The sequence below is a fragment of the Octodon degus genome, unplaced genomic scaffold (assembly GCF_000260255.1).
Source record: "Octodon degus isolate 3935 unplaced genomic scaffold, OctDeg1.0 scaffold00127, whole genome shotgun sequence".
In the NCBI taxonomy this organism is placed as follows: Eukaryota; Metazoa; Chordata; class Mammalia; order Rodentia; family Octodontidae; genus Octodon; species Octodon degus.
In genome coordinates this window covers 5,604,787-5,618,438 of record NW_004524703.1, presented here as the reverse complement: position 1 = coordinate 5,618,438, position 13,652 = coordinate 5,604,787, and the positions used below count along the sequence as shown (strand labels likewise).

The 13,652-nt window shown below is 47.0% G+C and overlaps 1 protein-coding gene across 1 annotated transcript in view; it reads left to right on the top strand.

Moving 5' to 3' along the window:
* The first annotated feature begins 1,620 nt into the window (after nt 1-1,620).
* Nid1 (nidogen 1) overlaps nt 1,621-13,652 on the top strand; it is an 88,588-nt gene continuing 76,556 nt past the window's right edge. The window contains exon 1 of the mRNA XM_023700861.1: nt 1,621-1,886. Coding sequence (XP_023556629.1) covers nt 1,662-1,886 — 225 coding nt within the window. The 5' untranslated portion in view covers nt 1,621-1,661. The remainder of the gene's footprint in view (nt 1,887-13,652) is intronic.

The window sequence follows — 13,652 nt, the reverse complement described above, 5'->3', positions numbered from 1 at the left end:
TCTCTCTCTCTCTCTCTCTCTCTCTCTCTCTCTCTCTCTCTCTCTCTCGACAGGGTCTCCTTATGTAGCCTGGGCTGGCCTCAGGCTCCAGGCTACTCCAGCTTCTCAAGTGCTGTGATTATAAGCTTGCATCACCATACCTGCCTATTTACTGGTCTTTCTTTCCTCTATCCTACCTCCAGTTCATTCCCTAGTATCAATAAAATAAAGAAAGAAATAAGAAAAGTATCACGAGTGAATCAAGAACTTTATGCTCAAACAACAAACAAAAAAAGAACTTTATGCTCAGAAAATATTTTGTTTTTTGCTGATTTGGGCTTCACACCCTCTACAAGTTGCTGTTTACTGCACAAAATGCTTTCAAAGTAGATGCTAGGGCCTTAATTTTAGCTGCTAGCAGGAAGCAAGGATGTCCTGTTGACCCCATGGTGTTACCAGGCCTGACATCAAAAACAAATCCCACACCAAGGCCCTCTTTCCTGGTCTGAAAGCAGTACCGGTTTTCAGATGCGCTGGGCTTCCAGCATATCTTCCGTTCTCCTCTCCCTCACTGTAAAATTCATCTTTGGGGCTGGTGTCTTTTTTATCTTGGTATTTGTATGTTCACTTCCCCAGGATTTCCACCTCTTACTTTCTCACCCCTTGTCCCCTCTACTTTCTACAGCACTAGGATGACCTACCGGTCTCTAAATTCAGAGCCAAATTAATGACCAACATTTATTTAGGTAAATATCACTTTTTAAAAAAAATTTGTCTTCGTCAAAAACTTTGAATACTTCTTTTCTAAGTGCTAGCACAGGAAGGGTTCAAATTCCTAGATTTGTTATGTAAGGTTTTACCTTGAACCACCCTTCCCGGTAGTCTCTGGGATGGGGGTTGGGGAGTGATGTCTCTTGAAAAACTACCCCTTTCACTCCCGACGTCCCCCAAAACTACCTTCCTCACGCTCTTGTTTAAATTTCATTTCTTTCCGGAAACCTGGTTTGATTCCACCATCCCACACGAAGCTTCTCCTGGATAGTTATTCCAACCCCACTGTCTTTTATCACTTGGGGCCCCGGCCCACCCTTACACTGAATTGTATTATACTCTTTGTGACTGCGTCTGCAGTGGTTGTGGGACCCTACGCGGAACCCCCAGATGCTGGGCTAAGCACTCAAATGTTGGCTGCATGGACGTAGGTTTATGGTGGTGCTTCTGGCCAGTCCTTCCTCGCTAAGTCGCAGCAGCAGCCCAGGCCTCCCGCCAGGGACAGCCCGAGCGGTACTGCGGTGGCTCCTAAACCCACAACCTTCACGCCTCTGCCAGGCCGCCGTCTGCGCGCAGAAGTCAGCGCTTCGCTCGCGGAGCGGAGCGGGCCCAGAGTTCGAGGCGAGCCCACGCCGGCTGGTTCCGAGTGGGGGCCCGGGACACGGCCCCCTACGGCTGGGGACCTGTGCCCACCCTTGCCTTCCCCGGCGGCCATTGGGCCGCGTCAGGCGCGCGCGGGGTGTCCGGGGCGGGGACTCCCCATCTCCTCCGCTCCCCTCCCCTGTTTCCCGGGGTGGGAACTCTGGGGCGGGAGGGAGGAGGGGCCGCCGGGGGCGGGGGCGTGGGGTCCGCGCTCGGCTTTATTCCGCCGCTCCGCCAGGCCGTCGCGTTGCGGGGCCGCGGTTTGGATCATGCAGGACGTTGGCGGCCGGAGCGCGGCTGCTTGGGTGCGGGCGCTGCTGCTGCCGCTCCTGCTCACGGGGCCCGGGGGCTGCCTGAGCCACCAGGACCTCTTTCCCTATGGCCCCTTGCAGGGGGACCTGGAGCTGGAGGATGGGGACGACATCGTGTCGCCGGCCCTGGAGCTCAGCGAGGGGCTCCACTTCTACGACCGTTCTGGCATCGACTCAGTCTACGTGAGTGGCCGGGTCCGGAGGGGGCGGCAAGCGCTTGGCCAGGCCGGCGCGGGCGGGGGCGCGGGGCTCACGCTGGCTCTGCGCACCCGGGATCTCCCTACCGCGCCACTAGTCGCTGTCACCCGAGCGCCCGCGAGCCTGGGACGGCATCGGGTTTGTCTCGGCTGGAGCCTGTGGTCACCCCAAGGTCCCTGGACTCGGGGCGGAGCTTCCTCCTGCGGCCGTGGGCTGCGTCGCCCTCGAGAGGTCTGTCTGCGTCTGGGCTTTGTCCTGCGCCTGTTTTTTGTTTTTTGTTTTTTTTTTTTGGAGAGTGAAGTTTTGAACTTAATAAGGAAATGACAATATCTTGTATATACTTTAATTGAAAATATTTTTACTCCCACACCACTACTTTGGTACTGGGGATGAACCTTAGGGGCGTTCTACCACTGTGCTACACCCTCAGCTCTTTATTTGTTGTTTTTATTTTTGTTTTGAATGTCTCACCATGTAGTTCGTGCTGGCCTTTACCTCTATGTATCCCAGGCTGACCTCGAACTCACGGCGATCCTCCAGCCTCAGCCTCCTAATTGCTGAGATTGGAGGTTGGCGTCACCACGCCCAGCCAAGTCTATTTTTTATCGTGAGATAGAACCCTGTTAAAGTTGTACCAGCTAACTCTGAACTTGCAATCTACCTGCCTCAACCACCTGAATAGCTGGGATCACACCCTGGGCCTGTGCGCCTGGGTATTCAAAGCCGAGCTCAAGACCCTCCCGGATGGAGCCGGCTGCGTGCGCAGGGCAGTGGCCAGAGTTGGGTCGCAAAGGCGCGCGGGCCTGGACCTGGTCGTTGGTCCGGGAGTAAAAGACGGCCAAACCCGGCTCTCCAACTGGGGAATTGAAGCCACTATCCGGATGTGTGTTGGCAGTCAGGGATTCGAATCCTCTTCGTGGGCTCGGTTCAGAGTCCAGAGGTCAGAGCTGGGAAAGGAGGGCGCCTGAGTGATCTAATTTCCTGTGGCCGATTTTTGTCAACCCCCCCCGGGGGGGGGGCAGTCCAAATAAAAGAGTAGGCGCAGGTGACCCTTAGCTCTCTAGAGCCTCCGCAGTGCTGGCCCGGGCTGGGGGCACTGTCAATTTCTGCGAGCCCTTTTGTGCCTGTGCCTCCCCCAGCCGCACGCCATGTGGTTTTCATGTGAAGCAGTGTGCATTCCAGCGGAGCGGGGGCTGCACCAACAGCGGCCAGGCCGCGTCCTGCGGGTGAGAGGACAGCGCCTGGACACCGCGTGGCGCTGATCCGCTTGACCTAAAGGAGTGAGTCTTAGGTCGCAGCGCACAAAGAGCTCTCCTGCCTTTACGGAAGCTTAATTTTCTTTTACTTTTTTTTTTTTTTTTAATTTTTATTTTTTGGCGGAACCGGGGATTGAACTCAGGCCCTTGCGCAGGCCCTTGCGCTTGCTGGGAAGCACTTATTTACTGAGCCATCTCCCCGGCCCCCTTACTATTTATTTATTTATTTATTTGGTACTGGTTATTAAATCTCCGATGAACTACATTTTCAGCCTTTCTTTTTAAAATTCTTTGAGGCTGGCTAAGTTACCCAAGATGGGATAGACTTTGTTATCTTCCTGCTTCAGCCTCCCAGAGTGCCGGGATGATAGGTTTGTGTCAGCTCAGCCGCGCTAAGTATAGCATTTTCAAATGCATAAAACTAAGTCCACAAGATTACCAAATATGTCGGAATACAGAAAACACGTTATGTGGAATAGTATACATGCTGACTTTTTATTTTTGTTTTTTTAAATGGATCTGGGCCTTGAACCCATGCTAAATGAGCAAACACTCTTCTACTGAGCTACATCCCCAGGCTTTTTTAGGGGACAGTCTGGCTGTTACTCAGGCTGGTCATACTATTGTTAATACGGTATTTTGTTGCCTACATTCATATGGAAGGAGATGCTAAATGTCAGTTTATAGTTATTTACAAGTGAAATTTCCTCTTATCCAAGTCAACCCCCTGGAATCACCTCTGGCAGAGGGGTGACCCATCCCCTGGGTGGCCCTGCCAGGTAATTGGTTCTCATCTTTCACAGCCTCTTTTTCTAACAGGGAGGCACTTCTACATGAATGACCAGCCTCAGCCTTTTTGTCACACTAGTCATTTCTAGTGCCTAGTACGCTGGGGTGACCAGTAGTTACTCTGGGGCAGTGCTGTGATGGAGCATTTCCATTGGTGCTGAGAGTTCTGGATAGTGCTGCTCTGCCAGTCAGCTTGGGCTTGCCCTCCATGTGGGAGATGTCAGCACACTCAGACCTACATGTGCCCTCTTCAGCTTCTATCTGGGTTATTTTGTTAACATCCACACTTCACGTAGCAGTCAGTGGGGAGGAGGGCCGCCACTGCCCCATGAGGTGGCAACAGGCAGGGCTGCAGAGAAGGAGAAGGTGAAGGCCACATGACGTGGAGGATCATGAAACCAAATGTGGCTAGGAGGTCTGTGATAGGTGGGTCACGAGATTTGGTCACCAGGTGTGCCTGTTTTTAGGAGGGCACATGTGACGGTGGTTTGCATGATGGCCTTGACAAACAGACAAGAGGAATCTTGTGGGGAAACCAGGGCCCTAGCTGCTGGTTCACCCACATGTGGTGGGATGAGGCCAAAGAGGGAGGATCTGAGAGGTGATCTGAGATGGACCAATGGGATTTCTGCCAGGGCTCAGTGGGATGTGAAGGAGGCAGACAAGATAGGTGGTGGGGAAAAGATAGCCCAGTCTGCAGGCTAGTAGTGTTGTTTGTTATACGCGAAACACAGGAAAGGGGATGAAGATGCCCTGAGGCCTGCAGGCAAGCAGTCAGATGGGAGAGGAAGTGGAAACCTGTTTCCAGGGGGAAAGAGGAAGTAAGAAGACACCAGGAGGTGACTCAGGAGTCCTAGAAAAATGACACTCAAAAATGGCAGTTCCCACAGTGTGTGCAGGCGCACCTGGCTGCCCTTGTAGACTTGTGAGGGAGTTCCAGGATCCAGACTCTTCCAGTAATAGTAGTGAGATGTTATTTGCTTTTTATGCTGCAGTGACTGCAGGGTAGTTCAGCAGAGGCGACATGCTATATACATGATAGCTATCACCACAGATCAAACATAGAGCCAGAGATGAGAATCCAGCCCTTCATTAGGCCAGATATCAGATCCATTTGCCAAAATGTGAAATACTCCTTGAGTATTTTTGGTTTGGTCTATTTGCATTAAAAATAGTGTTTTTTTGTTTTTTTTTGTTTTTTCTCTGAACCGGGGATTGAACTCAGGCCCTTGCGCTTGCCAGGGAAGCACTTATTCCACTGAGCCATCTCCCCAGCCCCTAAAAATAGTGTTGTTTATGTTAATATGGAATGGGTTCATTATTTAAGCGTTAGAAATTGTTTTAGTTACTCTTCTTGTTGCTGAGACGAGAAGGGAGGAAGAGTTAAGGGAGGAAGAGTTTGTTTTGCCCACAGTTTGTGTACATTTTAGTTATAATTGGCTGGCTGGAAGGCTGGGGAGCTTGGCAGAAGGGATTGCAGAAGAGAATCTGCCCGTGGCAAGCCGAAGACCGCAAAAGCAAGCAAGCAAGGAAGAAGACAAGCTTCTTTCTGCTCGTTATGTTGTATCCAGGCTTTTTAGGATTAGGGTGATAGCAAGCCAATTCAGTAATCACACATCCTTAGTCCCCGCATTCCCACACTGTAGATTCAGCCATCTCTGAGAGTGCCCCACCTGTGCGGCATGAAACTTTGGAGGGACATCTAGGCTCACACCATAACAGAAACGTTCAAATGCTTTTCAGCTTTAATTTTTTTCATGATGAGCGTGGATTATAACAACTGTATGAGCACAAGCTTTGGAGCATCTTCTAAGGTCATTAAGAGTATAAAGGATCTTGAGACCGAAAGATTAGAGAGTTCCTAAGCTGATGAGATCCAGACTTCTCACGCCTAAGCCTCCTTGTGACAGATGTTCAAAGGTGGGAGGCGAGTTTTGCTGGGAAATGTCCCATGGGAGGGGCAGTGCCACCCTCTTTTCCAGACTTCTTTCTTGAGCCTCAGCAGGACCTTTACAGGAGGTCTGATCTTTCCCATGGATGACCTTTTGTCCTCCTGGATGTTTCCCATGGGCTGTGCCACCTTGGCCAGTGAACCTTGAACTCTTGGGGCAACAGATCTTTACAGTTATACTAAGGTTGGACAGGGAAGTGTTTTCTTCCCCTGGAATTTGATCATCTCAGTTTATTTATGTTGGTTGTCTCATGCTGGTTGGAAGCTCTCATTGGGTGTAAAGGAAATTTTCCAGAACATAGTTACATTACACATTAAATTATTTCTTTTTGATTCATAAAAATGGAGAAATGAATTGTTTTGTCGTCCCCCCCCATACCAGGGTTTGAATTCAGGACTTATGCTTGCCACAAAGGCGCTTATGCTGCTGATCTATATCCCTGGCCCTATGAATGAGTTATTATTTAAAATGTTCAGTTTTGTTTTAAAAGTAAAATTCTTCATGCTGTGGAAAAATAATAAAGGGATATCCTTGGTAGCAAAAAGATTGTATATCTCTATCCTTACTTATCTTCCACTTGCCTCCCTTTCTCACACATAAATACACACTGTACACACACACACACACACACACACACACACACCCCTCTAATTATTCACATCTGGCATGGCTACCCTTATGGGCATGCAGGAAGTTTGTCCCTTTACCACTCAAATCAATCAATCATTAATTACATTGACCAACTTATAATTAAAGTCAAGTCACTTTATTTCTTAGCCTTTTGTTCTGGTCCTTTCATAAAATGAAGTGGTTTGACAGAATTGCTCCTAAAGCCCATTTTATCTTGTATCTGTAGTACTCTTTGGTTGAATGACCTGATGCTGAGCAAGCGTATTCACTTTTTCAGGACACTTTGGCTTTTTTGTGTATGTGTGCGAAACGTTAAGGTCCATCATTTAGTGATTCTACAGGTAGTTAATTTGCTCCCTGATATGTTGGGTACCCTGATATACCTGTGTGAGACTTTGGACATGGAGGTTGAAAATAAGGTCAGTGTGTTGGTCAGCACACTTTTCTTTCATTGCTGTGATGAAACACTTGCGACAGTTTAAAGGAGGATTTATTTTGGCCCAGCATTTGAGAGGGTTCAGTGCAGGCAGCTGGCTCCAGGGCACAACCCTCATGGTGAAAGGACATGGCAGAAGAGAGCTGCCCACTTCAGGGTGGCCAGGAAGCAAAGCTTGGGGGAGAAGCCAGAGATTGGGGAAGAGGCCAGGGACCTGTGGCCTTCTAGGTCATGAACCAGTCACCTTCCTTCAATAGGGCCCATCTCTTACCAGCATGTTTAGCTGTGAATGCGCATCAGTGAATTAACCATTGGTCAGATTGGTGTCCCATGGTCCAAGCCCCTTCTGTGAATACACACATGACCTTTTGGGAGGGTTTTTTTTTTTTTTTGCGGAACCGGGGATTGAACTCAGATCCTTGAGTTTGCCAGTCAAGCGCTTATCCTACTGAGCCATCTCCCCGGCCCCCTTTTGGGAGTTTTTGGAACAATCCTTGACAAGTTTGTTTTGCCCTCAGTGTGCCCTGCATCCCGAGGAGGAAGGCTGTAGGCAGTACTTGCGCTGACAACTGAATTGCTGCAGGCCATGCTGAGCAAGCACTTGAGAGAGGCTGAGGGTCGACAGGCTGGACCAGAGTGCAGTGCAGGTGGTGCAGGGGTCCTGAGGCCCTCCCCCACAGCAGGGACTACAGGCTGGTAAAGGTTAGCTTTGAGGGAAGGGCAGGAGGCCAGTGCAGGGCACAGAGCTTGGCACTTGCTTGGCGTGGGATAGATTCACTTGGGATCATCGAGGGCCTTCTGTGTCTTGCCGAGAGTGCCAGGCTTCTCACTCCCAACCCTGAGCTCCTCAAGGCTTTTCCTTTGTGCTTAACGAAAGGCATCCCCTCCCAGGCATTTGCACAGTATCTCATTGGAGGCCCAGTCTATCTAGCTGGTCATTTGCCCTTGTGCCACCCTCTGTCCCCAGGGTGGCCTCCAGCTGCCCGGCTTTCTTTCTCTTCTTGGGCCTTCTGTGTAGATCTTGGTCCTTCTCTTCCCTCGCCCAGGCTGTATCTTCTGCTGCAGGTCCCTGCTCTCCAGGAATCTCCTGACCTCCTGCTTTGGTGACACTTCATCATAGCACCTCCAGCTAGTTCATTTATTTGCTGATTGCCTTTCTCCCCCGTGAGAGTCTGAGCCCCAAGAGGACAGACCATGTCATGTTCACAGCCATCTTCCCGATTCTGGAATAGTGCCTGTAGACACAGTGAGCCCTCAACTGAGCAAGTGGATGAATGAATGAATGCATGGGTGTTGTTTAACTTTATTCTGTGAAGCAGTGGGGAGCCCCTTGACATTTCTAATTGGGTGAGTGACATGATTTGATCTTTTTTTTTTGTATTTGTGATATGGAGTTGTTTTTTTTTTCTTTTTTTTCAAAGTTTTATTGATAAACAGATAGCAATGAGACAGTTTCAAATCAAATCGGAAATACAGTTTCAACAAATAATACACTGCATATATTCTTCTTAGTGGTTAATTGCTGTACAAGATGCGGACTTGTGATCCTATTTACAAACACCATTAGAACAAATCATTCTATTCATTAACAGAATGTAACTATATATCTATCCCAACCACTTTGAATACACAGATACAAAATGGACATTCATCTGTATACCCCATTTTTTCTAAGTTCCGTTATTGAATATTATAGGTGTGTAAACTCAGCAAAATATTCAAAAAGAGTCCAGTAGCCCATAATAGCATTGGGTCTTCTGTTTAACTGGCAATGTCAGAAATTATTGACCTGAGTCCCCCACAGCTCAACTTAACAGCATGGCTTTATTTCTTATATTTCGACTTCATACTTTTCTGCTGGATGGTTAAGACCAAGGTAAAGCAGGACCTATGCAACAAGAGTTGTAGCTTTTTGGTCTGAGAAGGTCAGTGAAATGCCCTCAGGATTTATCCTGAGATCCTGTACCTCAGATTGTAGAACCTTTATCAGTGCAGCCATGTGGATGAGTCACGGCCAATGCTTGGCCAATGTGCTCTCTGTGAAAGCCTGAGAGAGTATCTTCTCCCCATGTGACTCTCCTTAGGCCCACTCTATGTCATCGATCACTTTCCTCTTTGGCCCCATAATCTTCTTGATCAGAAAATTTGGGATACTACCGAGGTACATGACGTTACAGTACAAGTTCTCATATGTCCTGAGTCTTAATTGACCTTAGAAGGCTAGGGCCAAAATGTTGGCTTTCCTTGTATCCCTCCTTTTTCTCTAATTTTGGTCTGCAAACTTAGGTTGTTAACCATCCAGAAGAAAAGCTTATTGTTATTATCAAACGATTTGGGCTATCAATCTTAACCTCACTATCTCACTGCATTTCAAACATCTTAGGCATAATAAGGAACAGGTATTTTTCATCAAGTATTGATATGTTGAACTTTAAGTCTCTACAGAATATGATAAAAAACATTTAAAAATTAGATTATATTTTAAAAAATAGGATAAAGAATTCTATGCTTCTCATGTTTGCACATAAGTCCAAAAATCTCACCATACACAACCTTGAAGCAGGACAGTCCCACAATATTCCTTTTCCTGTCTCTTGCTTTCCTTCACCACCGCCTTCTTCTTGAACATCCATCTACCTGAGAGACATCTTAGCAGTAAATGGCATGTCATGACAAGCCGCCCATATTCAGAATACCACAATGACAGGCACTCCCATCATGAAACAACTGTTACAAATTACCATCTGCAGTGCAGTAGCTTAGTTCCCAGGTATCAGTATATATAGTTAGTCAGGGTGAGAATCTTTCCAATTAACTCCTAGATTAAAGAATCTTCTGAATATTCTCAGGATCATTGCCTTGCTCATCTTTTACATATAACTGCATGGCTTAACATTGTCATGTTTCCAAGCTCATCTCCTTTTCCTCTCTTGATTAGCTAGTCCTTGAGATCCTGCCTTCCCTTTCCTTGTATTATATCTTTCTATTTGTATTTCTTCTTTAGAGTTCTTATACTAGGGAGACTATACGATATTTACACATGTGTGTCTGGTTTATTTCACTTATGAGTATATGTTCAAGTGGCACATGATTTGATCTTAAAAGATGACAATTTTCTTCAGATAAACTGAAGGGGGACAAAGCAGGCAGAGCTGGTAGAGTGGAAAGGAAACTTTGAGGGGAAGCAGACCAATGCCAGTGAGGCCTCATCGCAAGTGAGGCCTCATCGGGGTCTGATTAAAACCAGCTGGCTGTGAAGGACATGAGGCAAACCACTTTTCTTGTCTTTTTTTTTTTGGTACTGGGGACCAAACCATTCTCACCTTGCTTTCCTAGAAAAGTATGCACAGAAATATTGACAGGTCAGGCTTTTGATTTCTGCAGTCAATGGTGGGGGTGTGGGGGAGGCAAGGATGAAATAAGAGCAGAGACTTTCAGAGCCTTTTCATAATTGTGAGAGCCAGTTCATCAGCATCTGGGGATTTATTGCACTATATATATTTTTGAAATTTTTCCTGAAAAAAAAAAAAAAAGATGCTGCTACACCATGAGGACTTTGTGGGGGTGAGGGGAGAGGGCAGAGAGATTTCCACGGCTGGAAACTGTCACCAGGATCTAAGGCCAGGTGGAGATGGAGGAGGGGCTGGAGCTGGGGGTCCTGATCTGTTGGAGAAAGCAAGGCTTGTCCATGTCTCCTTTGAGACATGTGAAAGCCCTAGCAGGTGGCTCAGGCAGGGGAGGTACATCAGGCCCACGCTGTAGGGAAGAAAGGGTCACCTACAACTCAGGGTCATGTCAAAGTCCACCTGATGGTCAGTGGTAGAACTTGGGCCCACATCTTAGGCCTCCTCCTCAGTGCTCTTCATACTGCCCACGCCAAGTGCACCGACCCTGTGACCCTACTTCCCTAATAACTTTCTTCTTCTAGTACTGGGGATTGAACCCAGGAAGCCCTCTTTTTATTTATTTATTTATTTGGGGGGGGCGCTCAGGTTGCTTTCAGGGCAGGTCTGGTTTGGCTTGAGGATGAGGGGAGCGAACCACAGCATGAGCTGTGCCTGGCTGCTTTGTTTCAGCAGCACTTAAACACCTGAGCTAATGGGCAGGCCCCCTTTTATTTTAATTTGAGACAGGGTCTCACCACCAAATGGGCCGGGCTGGCCTCAGCCTTGGGCTCTTTCTGCCTTGGCCTCCTGGAGCTGGGGTTCCAGGCATGCCCTGCTGCACCCGGCTCCCAGTGTCTCACCAGCTCCTGCTCCTCGCAGACTGCTCAGCCTGGGTGTGTTCCGGCCACAGTGGGGAGTGACAGAAGACCCAGTCTGACTGTTTGTGGTCACTACTGCATGGCTTATGAAGAAACTTGTTTCTCAGAGCATAACTAGCTTTTGTACTGCTTTGTCCTTGGGTAAATTTTTTCTTCTTTTTTTGTTTTCTGGCACTGGGAATGGAACTCAGGGCCTTGTGCTTGCCAAGCAGGTGCTGTGCCACTGAGCTATATCCCTGGTTTTTCTTTTATTTTTCAAACATTATAAATATTTTCAAGCACACACATGAAGGAGAAAGTTGTATAATGGCACTCCTAGATACATTTCCAATTACAATCATGTTAACAACTATTAACATTTTCCATATTGGTTTCCAATGGGGACTGGAAATTTTCTCTATTGTTTTACCAGTTTCCCTTTACTGAATGAAATATCCAAAATAAACTACCTTTATGATATCTCATCACCAATTTTTTTATTATTGTTTTTAATTTAATTTTTTGTAGAACCGGGTATTGAACTTGGGCCCTTGCACTTGCCAGAGAAGTGCTTATTCCACTGAGCCATCTCCCTGACCCTGTTTTTAATTTTAAACATTTGTTGAGTATTTTTGACATTTTTTTTTTTTTCTTGTGGAACCAGGGATTGAACTCAGGCCCCTTGCATTTGCCAGGGAAGCACTTTTTCTACTGAGCCATCTTCCCGGCCCCTGTTGAGTATTTTTGAGACTGGGTCTCCTTTGCAGTTCAGGCTGGGCTTGGGCTCACTGTAACCCAGGACTTGTACCAATCCTCCTGCCTCACTCAGCACAGCAGGCCCCGGGGATTGAAGCCCCTGCCCCTGCCCGTGAGCCTGCTTTCAGGCACTTTAATCCACTGAGCTATTTGGAGCTCTACTTTTTTGTCTTTTTGAGACAGGGTTTTACTGTGAGGTTCAGGCTGGCTTGGAACTCACTTTGTGGCTTAGGCTGATCTTGAACTAGCTGTCTTCTGCCTCAGCCTCCTGAGTGCTGGGGTTAGGTGTACACCACTGTGCCTGGCAGATTCAGTCTTTGTTCAGAGTGGTATAACCATTGCCATTATCTAATTCTAGAATACAGCATTTTTATCAACCCCAAGCAAATCCTATATCAAGAAGTCTCTTCATTTCTTCCTCTTCTAGCCCCTGACAACCACTAGTCATTCTGTCTATGGATTTGCCTGTTCTGGACAGTTCAAATATATTGGAATGTGTGGTCCTTTGTGACCTACCATAATGTTTTAAGGGACAGCCAGGCTATTGCATATATCAGAGCTCATTCTTTCATGGTCTAATAAAAATCCTTTGTGTGGCTCTCCTATATTTTATTTGTTCATTCATAGCTTAATGGGCATCCAATTGGTTTCTCTTTTTTGGCTTTGAATAACGCTGAACATTCATATGTAAGTCTTTGTGTGGCTACTGCCTTGAGCACTTCAGTATTTGAGAATACCTACTAGAAGTTGTAATGTGGGGGCCACTGGACAGCTGTTTTAACAGCTCTGAGGAATTTTCAAACTTTTCCCAAGACAGCACCATCACAGTCCTCCAACAGTATTTGGGGGTTCCAGTTCCTCCACTGCCTCATCAAACCTTGTTATTTCTGACTTTTTTTTTGTTGCCAGCTCAGCCCACCCTGGGGGCGGGGCTGGCCAGCATGTGGTGCCAGGGCATCCAACCGCAGTCCCTGTGCTTTGCCTAAGCTTGCCTAAGCAGGCGCTTTAGACCACTGAGCTACTTCCCTTTGTTTTCCTTGAAGACAGGGTCTTTCCATGTAGTTGAGCTGATCTTGAATTTGTGATCTTCCTGCCTAGGCCTCCTGAGCGCTGGATTATAGGGCTATCCCACACAACCAGCTCTATTTCTGATATTTTGATTTATAGCCATTTAGTGATATGGTACCTCATGCTTTTGATTTGCATTTTTCTGATGGTTAATGATGTTGAACATCTTCTTTTGTACTCTTTGGCTTTTTTTTTTTTTTGTAGAACCGGGGATTGAACTCAGGCCCTTGCGCTTGCCAGGGAAGTGCTTATTCCACTGAGCCATCTCTCCGGCCCTTCTTTGGCCTTTTCTATACTGTCTTAATTAATTAATTCATTGAGACAGGTCTCTAGTGTGTGCACGCTGGCCTTGAATTCACTATGTAACCTTGGTTGGCCACAAACTCAAAAGGATCCTCCTGCCTCAGCCTCCTGAATGATGATGGGATTACATATGTGCACCACCATATCCTGTCTTTACACTGTCTTTTGAGATAATTCAAATTCTTTTTTTTTTTTAAATGTATCAGGTATTTAATTAGGTTCTTAGTAAGAAATTTAGAACTAATTTATGAGGATAAATTCCATTTGTCAGAGCAAAAACGGATCGCAGGTAGCCCCGGAGCTGAGGAACACCTTTGA